The sequence below is a fragment of the Phocoena sinus genome, chromosome 11, assembly GCF_008692025.1.
Source record: "Phocoena sinus isolate mPhoSin1 chromosome 11, mPhoSin1.pri, whole genome shotgun sequence".
Classification (NCBI taxonomy): Eukaryota; Metazoa; Chordata; class Mammalia; order Artiodactyla; family Phocoenidae; genus Phocoena; species Phocoena sinus.
In genome coordinates, this window is record NC_045773.1 from 6,635,749 (window position 1) to 6,652,491 (window position 16,743).

General features: G+C 40.9%; 1 protein-coding gene across 6 annotated transcripts in view; it reads left to right on the plus strand.

Moving 5' to 3' along the window:
• The window catches only part of SEC13 (SEC13 homolog, nuclear pore and COPII coat complex component), an 86,849-nt gene that overhangs the window by 27,508 nt on the left and 42,598 nt on the right, over positions 1 to 16,743 (plus strand). For all 6 annotated transcript variants that reach the window (XM_032647896.1, XM_032647895.1, XM_032647894.1 and 3 more), the window contains 3 exons: positions 9,400 to 9,533; positions 9,974 to 10,097; positions 11,139 to 11,285. In XM_032647896.1, the coding sequence (XP_032503787.1) occupies positions 9,400 to 9,533; positions 9,974 to 10,097; positions 11,139 to 11,285 (405 nt within the window). The remainder of the gene's footprint in view (positions 1 to 9,399; positions 9,534 to 9,973; positions 10,098 to 11,138; positions 11,286 to 16,743) is intronic.

Here is a 16,743-nt window from a genome sequence, read left to right on the forward strand (position 1 = left end):
CTGTGTTTGGGGTCTCCTTTTTGCAGGCTGCAGGTTCATAGTTCCCGTTGTTTTTGGTGCCTGTCCCCAGTGGCTAAGGTTGGTTCAGTGGGTCGTGTAGGCTTCCTGGTGGAGAGTACTAGTGCCTGTGTTCTGGTGGATGAGGCTGGATCTTGTCTTTCTGGTGGGCAGGTCCACGTCTTTTGGTGTGTTTTGGGGGTGTCTGTGGACTTATTATGATTTTAGGCAGCCTCTCTGCTAATGGGTGGGGTTGTGTTCCTGTTTTGCTAGTTGTTTGGCATAGGATGTCCAGCACTGTAGCTTGCTGGTCGTTGAGTGAAGCTGGGTGCTGGTGTTGAGATGGAGATCTCTGGGAGATTTTCGCCGTTTGATATTATATGGAGCTGCGAGGTCTCTTGTGGACCAGTGTCCTGAAGTTGGCTCTCCCACCTCAGAGGCACAGCACTGACTCCTGGCTGCAGCACCGAGCCTTTCATCCACATGGCTCAGAATAAAAGGGAGAAAAAATAGAAAGAAAGAATTAGTAGAAGAAAGAAAGGAAGGAAGGAAGGAGGGAGGGAGGAGGGAGGGAAGGAAGAAAAAAGGAAAGAAGATAAAGTAAGATAAAATAAAGTAAGATAAAATATAATAAAGTTATTAAGATAAAAAGTAATTATTAAGAGAAATAAAAACAGACGGATAGAGTCCTAGGACAAATGGTGGAAGCAAAGCTATACAGACAAAATCTCACACAGAAGCATACACATACACACTCACAAAAAGAGGAAAGGGGAAAATATCATAAATCTTGGTCTCAAAGTCCACCTCCTCAATTTGGGATGATTCGTTGTCTATTCATGTATTCCACAGATGCAGGGTACAGCAAATTGATTGTGGAGCTTTAATCCGCTGTTTCTGAGGCTGCTGGGAGAGATTTCCCTTTCTCTTCTTTGTTCTCACAGCTCCCAGGGGCTCAGCTTTGGATTTGGCCCCGCCTCTGCATGTAGGTCGCGGGAGGGCGTCTGTTCTTTGCTCAGACAGGGTGGGGTTAAAGGAGCAGCTAATTCAGGGGCTCTGGCTCACTCAGGCTGGGGGGAGGGAGGGGCACGGAGTGCGGGGCGAGCCTGCGGTGGCAGAGGCCGGCGTGCATTCTCCCGGGGCAGTTGTCCCTGGTTCCCGGGACCCTGGCAGTGGCGGGCTGTACAGGCTCCCCGGAAGGGGGGTGTGGATAGTGACCTGTGCTCGCACACAGGCTTCTTGGTGGCGGCAGCAGCAGCCTTAGCGTCTCATGCCTGTCTCTGGGGTCCGCGCTTTTAGCCGCGGCTAGCGCCCGTCTCTGGAGCTCCTTTAAGCAGCGCTCTTAATCACCTCTCCTCACGCACCAGGAAACAAAGAGGGAAGAAAAAGGCTCTTGCCTCTTCAGCAGGTCCAGACTTTTCCCTGGACTCCCTCCCGGCCAGCCGTGGCGCACTAACCCCCTGCAGGCTGTGTTCAACCCCAGTCCTCTCCCTGCGCTCCGACCGAAGCCCAAGTCTCAACTCCTAGCCCTGCCCGCCTCGGCGGGTGAGCAGACAAGCCTCTCGGGCTGCTGAGTGCCGGTCGGCACCGATCCTCTGTGCGGGAATCTCTCCGCTTTGCCCACCGCACCCCTGTTGCTGTGCTCTCCTCCGCGGCTCGGAAGCTTTCCCCCTCTGCCACCCGCAATCTCCACCTGCGAAGCGGCTTCCTAGTGTGTGAAAACCTTTCCTCCTTCACGGCTCCCTCCCACTGGTGCAGGTCCCGTCCCTATCCTTTTGTCTCTATTTTTTCTTTTACCCTACCCAGGTACATGGGGAGTTTCTTGCCTTTTGGGAGGTCTGAGGTCTTCTGCCAGCGTTCAGTAGGTGTTCTGTAGGAGTTGTTCCACGTGTAGATGTATTTCTGGTGTATTTGTGGGGAGAAAGGTGATCTCCGCGTCTTACTCTTCCGCCATCTTCCCGGAAACCTTAGCTATTTTTGACAGATGTGAGGTGATATCTTATTGTGGTTTTGATTTGCATTTCCCTGATGATTAGTGATGTTGAACATTTTTTCATGTACTTGTTGACCCATCTGTGTATCTTCTTGGGAGAACCATATATTCAGATCCTCTGCCATTTTTAAGTTGAATTATTTGGTTTTACTATTGAGTTGTATGCACTCTTTTATATTTTTGATATTGACCCCTTATTAGATACATGATTTACAAATATTTTTTCCCATTCCGTAGGTTGCCTTTTCACTTTGTTGATGATTTCTTTTGCTGTACAGAAGCTTTTTGTTTGATGTAGTTCCCCTTATTTTTGCTTATGTTGCCTTTGCTTTTGGAGTCAGACCCAGAAAATCATGACCAAGATCAATGTCAAGGAGCTTAGCACCTATGTTTGCCTCTAGGAGTTTTATGGCTTCAGGTCTCACATTCTTTAATCCATTTTGAGTTCATTTTTATGTACAGTGTAAGATAGTGGTCCAGTTTCGTGCTTTTGTATGTGGCTGTGAAGTTTTCCCCACACTGTCTGTTGAAGAGACTGTCCTTTCCCCATTGTATATTCTTGGCTCCTTTATCATAAATTAATTGGCCACATATGCATGGGTTTATTTCTGGGTTCTCTGTTCTGTTCATTGATCTATGTGTCTGGTTGATTTTTTATTGGTTTTTTGGTTTTGTTTTACATTTTAGCGATGGTAGAAAATATCAGGTAGACAAGTAAATTGTAGATAGCCAGTAACAGTGTTGTAAAGAGTATGTGTCTGTTTTTGATGCCAATACCATACTCTTTGATCACTGTATCTTTTTAATAAAGGGGTCTTTTGTGATTCCATACAAATTTTAGGATTGTTTGTTCTAAACAAACAAATTATATTTTAGGATTGTACTGTGAAAGATGGCATTGGAATTTTGATAGAAATTGCATGGAATCTGTAGATTGCTTTGGGTAGTATGGACACTTTAGCAATATTTCTTCCAGTCCATCTGCATGAATATCTTTCATTTGTGTTGTCTTTAATTTCTTTCATCATTGTCCTCAGTGTACAGGTCTTTCCCCTCATTGGTTAAATTCATTCCTAGGTATTTTATTCTTTTTTTTTTTTTTTTTTTTTTTGTGGTACGCGGGCCTCTCACTGTTGTGGCCTTTCCCGTTGCGGAGCACAGGCTCCGGACACGCAGGCTCAGCAGCCATGGCCCACAGGCCCAGCCACTCCGCGGCATATGGGATCTTCCCAGACTGGGGCACGAACCCATGTCCCCTGCATCGGCAGGCGGACTCTCAACCACTGCGCCACCAGGGAAGCCCGGTGTTTTATTCTTTTTGATGCAATTGTAAATGGGTTGTTTTCATAATTTCTTTTCTGATAGTTCATTGCTGGTGTATAGAAATGCAAGAGTTTTTTGTACATTGATTTTGTTTCCTGCAGATTTATTAAATTCGTTTATTATTTCTAACAGTTTTTTATGGAGTCTTGAGGATGTTCTATATATAATATCACGTCATCTCCAAATACTGAGTTTTACATTTTCCTTTTCAATGTGGATGGTTTTTTCTTTTTCTTGCTTGATTGCTCTGGTTGGGACTTCCAGTACTTTAATGAGTAAAAGTGGCAAGCATGGACATCTTTGTCCTGTTCCTGACCTTAGAGGAAAAGCTTTCAGCTTTTCACTATTGATGTTACCTATGGGCTTGTCATATATGGCCTCTATTATGTTGAGGTACATACCTTCTATACCCACTTCGTTGAGAGTTTTATCATAAATGGATGTTGACTTTAATCAAATGCTTTCTCTGCATCTGTTGAGGTAATTATATGATTTTTATTCTTCATTTTGTTAATGTTGTGTATCACCTGGATTGATTTGTGGGTGGTAAACCAGCCTTGCATCCCTGGAATACATCTCACTTGATCATGGTGTATGATCCTTTTAATGTATTGTTGAATTTGGTTTGCTGGTATTTTGTTGAGGATTTTATCATCTTTGTTCATAGTTATTGGCCTGTTTAGATTTTCTGTTTCTTCATGATTCAGTCTTGGAATGTTCTGTGTTTCTAGGAATCTCTCCATTACTTCTAGGTTGTCATTTGTGTGTATATTATTGTTCATAGTGGACTCTGATGATCCTTTGTATTTTTGTGGTATCAGTCTGTATTTCATTTACTTCTCCTCTGATTTTTGTTGTTTCCTCCCTCCCACTGACTTTGGGCTTCACTTGTCCTTTTTCTGGTTCCTTGAGGTGTAAAGTTAGGGTGTTTTTGAGATCTTGTTTGTTTGTTTCTTCAGGTGGGTATTTATCTCTGTGAACTTCCCTCTTAGAACTACTTTTACTGCATCCCATAAATTTTGGTGTGTTGTATTTCCATTTTCAGTTGTCTGAAAGTATTTTTTTAATTACTCTTTTGATTTCTTTGTTAACCCATTGGTTGTTCAGTAGCATGTTGTTTATTCTACACATATTTGTGGATTTTCCAGTTTTCTTCTTGTAATTGATTTCTAGTTTCATATCATTTTGGTCAGAAAAGATGCTTGATAGGATTTCAGTCTTCTTCAATTTATTAAGACTTTTTTTGGCCTAACATATGATCTATCCTGGATAATGTTCCATGTGTTCTTGAGAAGAAAGTATACAGGCATACCATGGAGATAGTGCATGTTCGGTTCCAGACCACCACAATAAAGCAAATATCACAATAAAGGGAGTCACATGAATTTTCTGATTTCCCAATGCACATAAAGGTTTAAACTCTCCTAGTCTACTGAGTGTACAATAATAGCATTATGTCTAAAACAATGTACATACTTTAATTTAAAAATGCTTTATAGGTGAAAAAGCTAACCATCATCTGAGCCTTTAGCAAGTCATAATCTTTTTGCATCAGTAACATCGAAGATCACTCATCACAGGTCAACAAAACAAATGAATAAGTTTCAACTATTGCGAGAATTACCAAAATGTGACACACAGACAGGAAGTGAGTAAATGCTGTTGGAAAAATGATGCCAATTGACTTGCTTGACATAGGGTTGCCACAACTTTCAGTTTGTGAAGAACTCAGTATCTATCAAGCGCAATGAAACAAGGCACAATAAAGTGAGGTATGCCTGTATTCTGCTACTTTTGGATGGAACGTTCTCTATATATCTGTAAAGTCCATCTGGTCTAATGTGTCCTTTAAGGCCATTTTCTGTCTGGATGATCTATCCATTGACATAACCCTACTATTATTATATTGCTGCCTATATCTCCTTTTAAGTCTGTTAGTATTTGCTTTATATATTTTGATTTTCCTGTGTTGAGTGCATAAATGTTTACAAATGTTACATCCTCTTGTTGAATTGACTCCTTTATCATTATCTAATGCCCTTCTTTGTCTCTTATTACAGTCCCTGTATTAAAGTCTATTTTGTCTGATATAAGTAGAGCTACCCCAGCTTTTTGGTTTCCATTTGCACGGAATATCTTTTTCTATCCCTTCGTTTTTCAGTCTGTGTGTGTCCTTAAATCTGAAGTGAGTTTCTTATAGGCAGCACACAGATGGTTCTTGTTTTTTTTAATCCAGTCAGCCACTCTATGATGTCTTTTGATTGGAGAATTTAGTCCATTTACATTTAAAGTAATTATTGATAGGTATGCACTTACTGCAATTTTGGTTTTTTCTGGCTTTTTATAGTTCTTTTGCTCTCTTCCTTTGTGGTTTGATGACCTTTAATGGTATGCTTAGATTCCTTTCTCATTATCTTTTGTGTATCTGCTATAGGTTTTTGCTTTGTCCTTACAATGAAGTTTACATATGTAACAACCCATATTAATAGTCTATTTTAAGTTGATTACAACTTAAGTTTGAACCCTTTCTAAAGCTCTACATTTTTTTTTAATATATTTATTTTTTATTTATTTATTTTCACCATGCCAGCTCTTCATTGCAGCATGCAGGATCTTCATTGCGGCATGCACACTTCTTAGTTGTAGCATGCAGACTCTTAGTTGCAGCATGCGGACTTCTTAGTTGCAGCAGGCGGACTTCTTAGTTGCAGCAGGCATGTAGGATCTAGTTCCCTAACCAGGGAACAAACCCGGGCCGCCTGCATTGGGAGTGCAGTCTTACCCACTGGACCACTAGGGAAGTCCCTAAAGCTCTACATTTTTATCCTCCCCCACCCACCTTTTATGTTTTGTTGTCACATTTTACATCTTTTTATCGTGTGTATCTTTAATTACTGTAGTTACAGTTTTTATTTTTTTAACCTTCATAATAGCTTCATAAGCAGTTAATCCATTGCCTTCAATATATATTTACCTTACGAGTATAAAACCTATGGAAGATTTATACTTTCATATGTTTTCTTGTTACTAATTAGCACCCTTTCTTTTCAGCTTAAAGAAGTCCCTTTAACATTTCTTGTAACGCCATTTTAGTGATGGTGAACTCCTTTAGCTTTTGCTTATCTGGAAAACTATCTTTCCTTTAATTCTGAACAGTAACTTTGCCAGGTAGAGTATTCTTGGTTGGAAATTTTTTTTTTCTTTCATCACTTTGAGGTTCATTTGTTATCTTGATTGTAGTGATGGTTTTACAGAGTATACTGATGTCAAAGTTCATCAACTTGTGCACTTTATGTTCTGTTAATGTCAATTAGATCTTTCTTTAAAATTTGGAGTGTAGGGGGCTTCCCTGGTGGCACAGTGGTTGAGAGTCCGCCTGCCGATGCAGGGGACACGGGTTCATGCCCCAGTCCGGGAGGATCCCACATGCCGTGGAGCAGCTGGGCCCGTGAGCCATGGCCGCTGAGCCTGCGCATCCAGAGCCTGTGCTCCGCAACGGGAGAGGCCACAACAGTGAGAGGCCCGCGTACCGCAAAACAAAAAAAAAAAATTTGGATTGTAAAGAATGCAGACTGTTTCCAGTATGCAAGAACTCAAGGACTGTTGTTTCCATGAGCCCTGCCTGAGGTATCTACTAAAGAATAAGTTTTAGACAACAAAAATGACTAGAAAGACATCCATATAGATATACAGTTAATTGTAAAGAACTAACACTGAACAAGGTCCCGATCGTGTGCTCAGCTAAGATAGATAGAGTATAACTGTTAAATAAACAGCGTGCAGCACAAGCAGCTGGTACCATGCACATGAAAACACCCCCCAGAAAAACGGTGGGGGGAATGGGGAGGGCATTGCAAATACTTTCTTTAATGTTATTAGTAATCATATTGACAATATTATTCTGAGACTATTCTGCTGTGTGTTAAATGAAATAAAATAAATAATTATGTACCAGTGAGCATCCCTAGCACCAGAAATACACTTGAAATACAATTTCTCACTAAAAGAAACCAGAGCTCTTGAGGAAATGGCTGATCCCAGGTCTCAGGCAGGAAAAGTACAAACATCTTGTCGTACCAGATAGAAATGATCACTGACATACTTTTTGACATACTAGGGTTGTGTCAAAGGAGCTAACTTGAACAGGCTCACACTGCCAAAGATGGGCAGTTTGAGTGTAAAAAATTAGAATAATGGCAGTGAACTGAAACCTGTCAAATATGCTTAACTCCATGAGTTCATCCTGATATTTAAAAGAGAATCAGTCACCTTTGGAGAATGACGGAACTAGTTCAGAAAGAATCAAGTATTTATCTTGCCTTTCTTATCTGTACCCCTGGGGAAGCAAATATTAATGAGTGAAATTGCCCCTGTCTAGAGTATTCCATGTAATAAATGACAAAGAAATGAACAGAATGACAGTATCACCATTTTGTAATGCCCAGTGAATTGAGAGAGGCATAAATTATTGACAGGTGGTAATAACATAACAAGAGAGACAGTCTGACACCATGTGCCTCCTGACGAAGGAATACACCACCACCTGTAGTCTTGGCAGAGGGAAGAAACCTGAGTCTGATCCAGTAAGATCAGAGGGGGAATCTATAAATTAGAAGATGCAAGAAACATCAAAAAAAGTTTACTCACACTGGTCAAAATAACCATCATCAAAAAGTCTACAAATAATAAATGCTAGAGAGAGTGTGGAGAAAAGGGAACCGTCCTGCACTGCTGGTGGGAACGTAAATTGATGCAGCCACTATGGAGAACAATATGGAGATTCCTTAAAAAACTAAAAATAGAGCTACCATACGACCCTGCAATCCCACTCCTGGGCATATATCCGGACAATACAAAAACTCTAATTCCAGAAGATACATGCACCACAACGTTCATAGCAGCACTGTTTATAATAGTGTCCAACCTAAGTGTCCATCAACAGACAAATGGATAAAGAAGATGTGGTGTACATATTTACAATGGAATATTACTCAGCCATAAAAAGAATGAAATAATGCCATTTGTAGCAACATGGATGGACCTATAGATTATCATACAAATGAAGTTAAGTCAGAGAAAGACAAATATCATATGATATCTCTTCTATGTGGAATCTTAAAAAAAATGATACAAGACAGAAACAGACTCACAGACATAGAAAACAAATTTATAGGACTTCCCTAGTGGTCCAGTGGTTAAGACTCCATGCTCCCAATACAGGGGGCACAGGTTCGATCCCTGGTTAGGGAACTAAGATCCCACATGCCACATGGCGTGGCCAAAAAAAAAAAAAAAAGAAAACTTGTGGTTACCAAAGGGGAAAGGGAGGAGGATAAATCAGGAGTTTGGGATTAACAGATACATACTACTGTATATAAAATAGATAACCAACAAGGATTTACCGTATAGCACAGGGAACTCTATTCAATATCTTGTAATAACCTATCATGGACAGTGTATATGTATAACTCAATTACTTTGCTATACACCTGAAACTAACATGGTATTGCAAATCAACTATATTTCAATAAAAAGAATATTGCAATTTAAACATTTTAAATGGCAAAACTAAACTAGTGCCTAGGGATGCACATTTGGATGACAAAGCTAAAAAACAGACATTAGAAATCAAAATAATGGTTACTTACAGGAGAACAGAGGGGCTATGATTCAGGGATGACATACATGATAAGGGCTTCTTGGGTAAATGGTCATTTTATTTCTTGACCTGGGAGTGATTACAAGAGTGCTTTAGAGTAATTCATTAATCCATATATTTACTTTGTGTGGTTTTCTCAATCTGTGTCCTCCCTTCATATGTTTGGAAAATGTTCTTTTCTTAGATTCCTGAGATTCCCTAATTCCTTCTTTAAGTACATGTTGCTGAAAAATACATACACTGTTAGGAATCCTTGAAGAAGAGTCCTGGGTGGCTAATCCTTAGTTCATTAAAACAGCTGTCCTGCATAATCCAGTCCTGAGAATTGTAGAAGGAATAAACGTCAGCGTTGGGTCTGCAGAAGCAGTGTCCTTTTGCCAGGCAAAGGGGCAGAGTCACCACAAGTCCCCCTTCCCCCTCTTCACAGATTGGCTGCAATGCCGTCAGCTGGGCCCCTGCTGTCGTACCTGGAAGCCTCATAGACCAGCCATCTGGGCAGAAGCCCAACTACATCAAGAAGTTTGCATCAGGCGGCTGTGACAACCTCATCAAACTGTGGAAGTAAGTGGGGTTGGTGAGCTTCTCAAGGGGACACTTCCCACCTTCTACCCTACCATGACTCAGCCTCAGTTCACCAGAAACGGGATCAACTGTCTTTCTCCCTTCTGCCCATAGAATACTGTCTTCAGTCGCTCAGAGGACATCCTTTTTTTAAAAAAAGACAAAAAAGTAAACTTTCCCTTTACTCAGGAGCTTTGACTCTTCCTAATTCACAACTGCTAGAGCCGACTTGTTGGCTGTGGAGGAACAGAGCGTTTCCTGGAGGGCTTCTTTATAGCTGGTGAACTGAATAAAATTCTGTAGGTTCAACAAATGTTATCAGAAAGGTGGAATAGCTTCTCCACCCCTGTGGAGCCTGTGGGGTGGGGGGGGGAATGGAGGTGTGGGAGTGGCACCTGGGCTGCTGCCTGCTGAATTCTCCCCACCATCTCCCCTGTTAGGGAGGAAGAGGACGGCCAGTGGAAGGAAGAGCAGAAGTTGGAAGCACACAGTGACTGGGTTCGAGATGTGGCCTGGGCCCCCTCCATCGGCCTGCCCACGAGCACCATCGCCAGCTGCTCCCAGGTCAGCTCAGACCTGTGCAAGCATCTTGTGTTAGTTAATCTCAGGAAGTCCCGTCAGCCCTTACAGTTCCCCTAGGGGAAATCCTTGAAGGGGAAGGGCAGGAGACAGGCAACTATAGACCATTGTAAATAAGGGAGCACCTGGAGCCCTGTCATCACGCAGTGAAGCCTTGGTCAGAAGCCACAGTGGCTTTCTTCCACTGAGCCAAGAGCAAGACCAAATTCAGGACTAGTTTCCCCTCCTGACCCTTTTGTGGCTAGGGAATGGAGGTACCCAGGCATCATTCTGAGAGTGTTCCCAAGCAAGGACCAGGAGCAATGGGAAATTGTAAGACCTTGGGCTCATCTACCTACTCACTATTCCCAGACAGATAACAAAAGTAAGACCAAGGATAAGCTGTTAATTATATGCTACCACCCAAGATGAGAGTTAAGCCTGGCCTTTTACATCATTTGAGCCTTTTCTACTTGGTCCTAAATTTGAGAGGACCAAGTAGAATAGGCTTAAATCATGTAAAAGATAATTCTGTTTGTTCTGTTTTAGTTTGGTTTGTTTTGGTGTGTGTGCGTGTGTGTGTGTGTGTGTGTGTGTGTGTGTGTGTGTGTGTGTGTGTGTGTTTTGTTTTGTTTTTTGGTCCCATCTCATTCTCTGAGTTTGGTGTTTAGACAGCTGTACCCATTCAGCTGAGAAAGTACAGAGCCAGAGGGAGCCAGAACAACGAAGTTACTTGGCAGATGTGAGGAAAGCCCCAGAGAAAATTTGAGAATTAGCGGTGCGGACAATGAAACCAGTATGAGGAAAGGAACCTGGGAGACTCCTGACCAATTTGAAGTGTGTTCCTGGGGTAAAGGGATAAAAGCAAGGGTGCTGGGCTGGAAATTAGTCCTCAAAGCTGTGAACACTGAGGAGGTCCTTGGCTGTGCTTTGCCCTGAATCCCCGACCCTATTCCTGCAAAAGTCCAATATAACTCCAGATTGAGAGGATGTCACCAGGTCAGGATTGCTGCCCCCATCTCCTGACTCTAGCCTGTCTTTTCCCAGGATGGTCGAGTGTTCATTTGGACCTGTGATGATGCCTCGGGCAATGCGTGGTCCCCCAAACTGCTGCACAAGTTCAATGATGTTGTATGGCATGTGAGCTGGTCCATCACAGCCAACATCCTAGCTGTCTCAGGCGGAGATAATAAGGTAAATACACCCTATTTCCATGACATGGCACACAGGGCCGTTTGTCTTTAGTTTGTCCAGTAGAGGGCACAGTTGAATCTTCCCTCTAATGGCAGGGTTGGGAGGAACCTGAATGAAGACTGTTTTGAGCATGTCTCTTATTTACATCATTAATTCTTACGACCCCCCACCCAACCCCGAGGGGTTGTATATCCCCCTTATACAGATAGAGAGGGCGACAGAAATTTGACTTGCATAGGGGTCATGAAGCTGTTAGGTGGCATAGCCAATAATCAGACCCAAGGTAAATCCAAAGCCACCACCCTGGCAGTCCATCACCCTGACCATTTGACAACCTCATCTTCATGGTAACGTTTAGTTATATGTAAAATACATATAACAAAGTTTACCATCTTAATTTTTTTAAGTGTACAGTTCTATAGTGTTAAGTATTGATACATCCACGTTATTCTGCAGTATCACTGTCAACAACCCACAACTCTTCATCCCAAACTGAAATTCTGTGCTCTTCAAACAGCACCTCCCCATTACCCCTCCCCCAGCCCCTAGCAACCCCTATTGTGCTCTCTGTCTCTATGAATGGACTACTACTGTAGGGACCTCCTGTAAATAGAATTATAAGGAATTTGGGTTTTTGTGACTGGCTTGTTTCACTTAGCACAGTGTCTTTTTTGTTTTTTTTTTTGAATTTTTGTATTTTATTCATTTTTTTTATACGGCAGGTTCTCATTAGTTATGCATTTTATACATATTAGTGTATATATACATGTCAATCCCAATCTCCCAATTCATCACACCACCACCACCACCCCCTGCCACCTTCCCCCCTTGGTGTCCATACGTTTGTTCTCTACATCTGTGTTTCAATTTCTGCCCTGCAAACCAGTTCATCTGTACCATTTTTCTAGGTTCCACATATATGCGTTAATATACGATATTTATTTTTCTCTTTCTGACTTACTTCACTCTGTATGACAGTCTCTGCATCCATCCATTTCTCTACAAATGACCCCATTTTGTTCCTTTTTATGGCTGAGTGATATTCCATTGTATATATGTACCACATCTTCTTTATCCATTTGTCTGTCGATGGGCATTTAGGTTGCTTCCATGACCTGGCTGTTGTAAATAGTGCTGAAATGAATATTGGGGTGCATGTGTCTTTTTGAATTATGGTTTTCTCTCAGTATATGCCCAGTAGTGGGATTGCTGGGTCATATGGTAGTTCTATTTGTAGTTTTTTAAGGAACCTCCATACTGTTCTCCATAGTGGCTGTATCAATTTACATTCCCACCAACAGTGCAAGAGGGTTCCCTTTTCTCCACACCCTCTCCAGCCTTTGTTGTTTGTAGATTTTCTGATGATGCCCATTCTAACTGGTGTGAGGTGATACCTCATTGTGGTTTTGATTTGCATTTCTCTAATAATTAGTGATGTTAAACAGCTTTTCATGTGCTTCTTGGCCATCCCTATGTCTTCTTTAGAGAAATGTCTATTTAGGTCTTCTGCCCACTTTTTGATTGGATTGTTTGTGTTTTTTTAATATTGAGCTGCATGAGCTGTTTATATATTTTGGAGATTAATCCTTTGTCCATTAATTCCTTTGCAAATATTCTCTCTCATTCTGGGCTGTCTTTCGTCTTGTTTGTAGTTTCCTTTACTGTGCAAAAGCTTTTAAGTTTCATTAGGTCCCATTTGTTTATTTTTGTTTTTACTTCCGTTACTCTAGGAGGGGGATCAAAAAAGATCTTGCTGTGATTTATGTCAAAGAGTGTTCTGCCTATGTTTTCCTCTAAGAGTTTTATAGTGTCAAGTCTTACATTTAGGTCTCTAATCCATTTTGAGTTTATTTTTGTGAACTGTGTTAGGGAGTATTCTAACTTCATTCTTTTACGTGTAGCTGTCCAGTTTTCCCAGCAGCACTTATTGAAGAGACTGTCTTTTCTCCATTGCATATCCTTGCCTCCTTTATCATAGATTAGGTTGACCATAGGTGCGTGGGGTTATCTCTGGGCTTTCTATCCTGTTCCGTTGATCTGTATTTCTGTTCTTGTGCCAGTACCATATTGCCTTGATTACTGTAGCTTTGTAGTATAGTCTGAAGTCAGGAAGCCTGATTCCTCCTGCTCTGTTTTTTTCCCTCAAGACTGCTTTGGCTATTTCAGGGTCTCTTGTGTCTCCATACAAGTTTTAAGATTTTTTGTTCTAGTTCTGTAAAAATGCCATTGATAATTTGATAGGTGTTGCATTGAATCTGTAGATTGCTTTGTGTAGAGTATAGTCATTTTCACAATATTGATTCTTCCAATCCAAGAACATGGTATATCTCTTCATCTGTTTGTATCATCTTTAATTTCTTTCATCAGTGTCTTATAGTTTTCTGAGTACAGGTCTTTTGTCTCCCTAGGTAGGTTTATTCCTCGTTATTTTATTCTATTTGTTGCAGTGGTAAATGGGAGTGTTTCCCTAATTTCTCTTTCACATTTTTCATCATTAGTGTATAGGAATGCAAGAGATTTCTGTGCATTCATTTTGTATCCTGCAACTTTACCAAATTCATTGATTAGCTCTAGTAGTTTTCTGGTGGCATCTTTAAGATTCTCTATGTATAGTATCATGTCATCTGCAAACAGTGACAGTTATACTTCTTCTTTTCCAATTTGTATTCCTTTAGGTTCTTTTTCTTCTCTGATTGCCGTGGCTAGGACTTTCAAAAACTATGCTGAATAATAGTGGCGAGAGTGGACATCCTTGTCTTGTTCCTGATCTTAGAGGAAATGCATTCAGTTTTTCACATTGAGAATGATGTTTGCTGTGGGTTTGTTGTATATGGCCTTTATTATGTCGAGGTAGGTTCCCTCTATGCCCACTTTCTGGAGAGTTTTTAGTATAAATGAATGTTGAATTTCGTCAAAAGGTTTTTCTGCATCTATTGAGATGATCATATTGTTTTACTTCTTCAGTTTGTTAATATGGTGTATCACATTGATTGATTTGCGTATATTGAAAAATCCTTGCATCCCTGGGATAAATCCCACTTGATCATGCTGTATGATCCTTTTAATGTGTTGTTGGATTCTGTTTGCTAGTATTTGAGGATTTTTGCATTTATATTCATCAGTGATATTGGTCTGTAACTTTCTTTTTTTGTAGTATCTTTGTCTAGTTTTGGAATCAGGGTGATGGTGGCCTCATAGAATGAGTTTGGGACTGTTCCTTCTTCTGCAATTTTTTGGAAGACTTTGAGAAGGATGGGTGTTAGCTCTTCTCTAAATGTTTGATACAATTCACCTGTGAAGCCATCTGGTCCTGGACTTTTGTTTGTTGGAAGATTTTTAGTCACAGTTTCAATATCCTTACTTGTGATTGGTCTGTTCATCTTTTCTATTTCTTCCTGGTTCAGTCTTGGAAGCTTATACCTTTCTAAGAATTTGTCCACTTCTTCCATGTTGTCCATTTTATTCACAGAGTTGCTTGTAGTTGTCCCTTAGGATGCTTTGTATTTCTACAGTGTCTGTTGTAACTTCTTTTTCATTTCTAATTTTATTGATTTGAGTCTTCTCCCTCTTTTTCTTGATGAGTCTGGCTAATAGTTTATCAATTCTGTTTATCTTCTCAGAGAACCAGCTTTTAGTTTTATTGATCTTTGCTATTGTTTTCTTTGTTTCTATTTCATTTATTTCTGCTCTGATCTTTATGATTTCTTTCCTTCTGCTAACTTTGGGTTTTGTTTGTTCTCTTTTCTCTAGTTCCTTTAAGTGTAAGGTTAGATTGTTCATTTGAGATTTTTCTTGTTTCTTGAGGTAGGCTTGTATTGCTATAAACTTCCCTCTGAGAACTGCTTTTGCTGCATCCCATAGGTTGTGGATCATCGTGTTTTCATTGTCATTTGTCTCTAGGTATTTTTTGACTTCCTCTTTGATTTCTTCAATGATCTCATGGTTTTTTAGTAACGTACTGTTCAGCCATGTGCTTGTGTTTTTTACGTTTTTTACTCTGTGATCGATTTCTAATCTCATAGCATTGTGGTCAGAAAAGATGCTTGATATGATTTTAATTTTCTTAAATTTACTGAGGCTTGATGCGTGACCCAAGATGTGATGTATCCTGGAGAACATTCCATGTGCACTTGAGAAGAAAGTGTAATCTGCTGTTTTTGGATGGAATGTCCTATAAGTATGAATGAAATCTGTCTGGTCTGTTGTGTCATTTACAGCTTGTGTTTCCATATTAATTTTCTGTTTGGATGATATGTCCATTGGTGTGAGGTGTTAAAGTCCCCCACTATTATTGTGTTACTGTCGATTTCCTCTTTTATAGCTGTTAGCAGAGCCTTGTGTATTGAGGTGCTCCTATGTTGCATACATATATACTGATAATTGTTATATCTTCTTCTTGGATTTATCCCTTGATCATTATGTAGTGTCCTTCCTTGTCTCTAGTAACTTTCTTTATTTTAAAGTCTATTTTATCTGATATGAGTACTGCTGCTCCAGCCTTCTTTTGATTTCCATTTACATGGAATATCTTTTTCCATCCCCTCACTGTCAGTCTGTATGTGTCCCTAGGTCTGATGTGTGTCTCTTGTGATAGCATATATATGGGTTATGTTTTCGTATCCATTCAGTGAGCCTGTGTCTTTTGGTTGGAGCATTTAATCCATTCATGTTTAAGGTAATTATCGATATGTATGTTCCTATTACCATTTTCTTAGTTGTTGTGGGTTTGTTTTTTTAAAGGAATTCCTTTATTTTTATTATCTTTTTTTTTTTTTTTTTGCGGTATGCAGGCCTCTCACCATTGTGGCCTCTCCCATTGCGGAGCACAGGCTCCGGACGCGTAGGCTCAGCTGCCGTGGCTCATGGGCCCAGCCGCTCCGCGGCATGTGGGATCTTCCCGGACCGGGGCACGAACCCGTGTCCCCTGCATCGGCAGGCAGACTCTCAACCACTGCGCCACCAGGGAAGCCCTATTATCATTTTTTATTTATTTTTTATTTTTGGCTGTGTTGGGTCTTTGTTTCTGTGCAAGGGCTTTCTCTAGTTGCAGCAAGTGGGGGCCACTCTTCATCGCGGTGCGCGGGCCTCTCACTATTGTGGCTCTCTTGTTGCGGAGCACAGGCTGTAGACACACAGGCTCCGTAGTTGTGGCTCACGGGCCCAGTTGCTCTGCGACATGTGGGATCCTCTCAGACCAGGGCTCAAACCCGTGTCCCCTGCATTGGCAGGCAGACTGTCAACCACTGTGCCACCAGGGAAGCCCTTGTGGGTTTGTTTTTGTAGGTCCTTTTCTTCTGTTGTGTTTCTCACTTAGAGAAATTCCTTTAGCATTTGTTGTAGAGCTGGTTTGGTGGTGCTGAATTCTCTTAGTTTTGGCTTGTCTGTAAAGCTTTTGATTTCTCCATCGAATCTGAATGAGATCCTTGCCGGGTAGAGTAATCTTGGTTGTAGGTTCTTC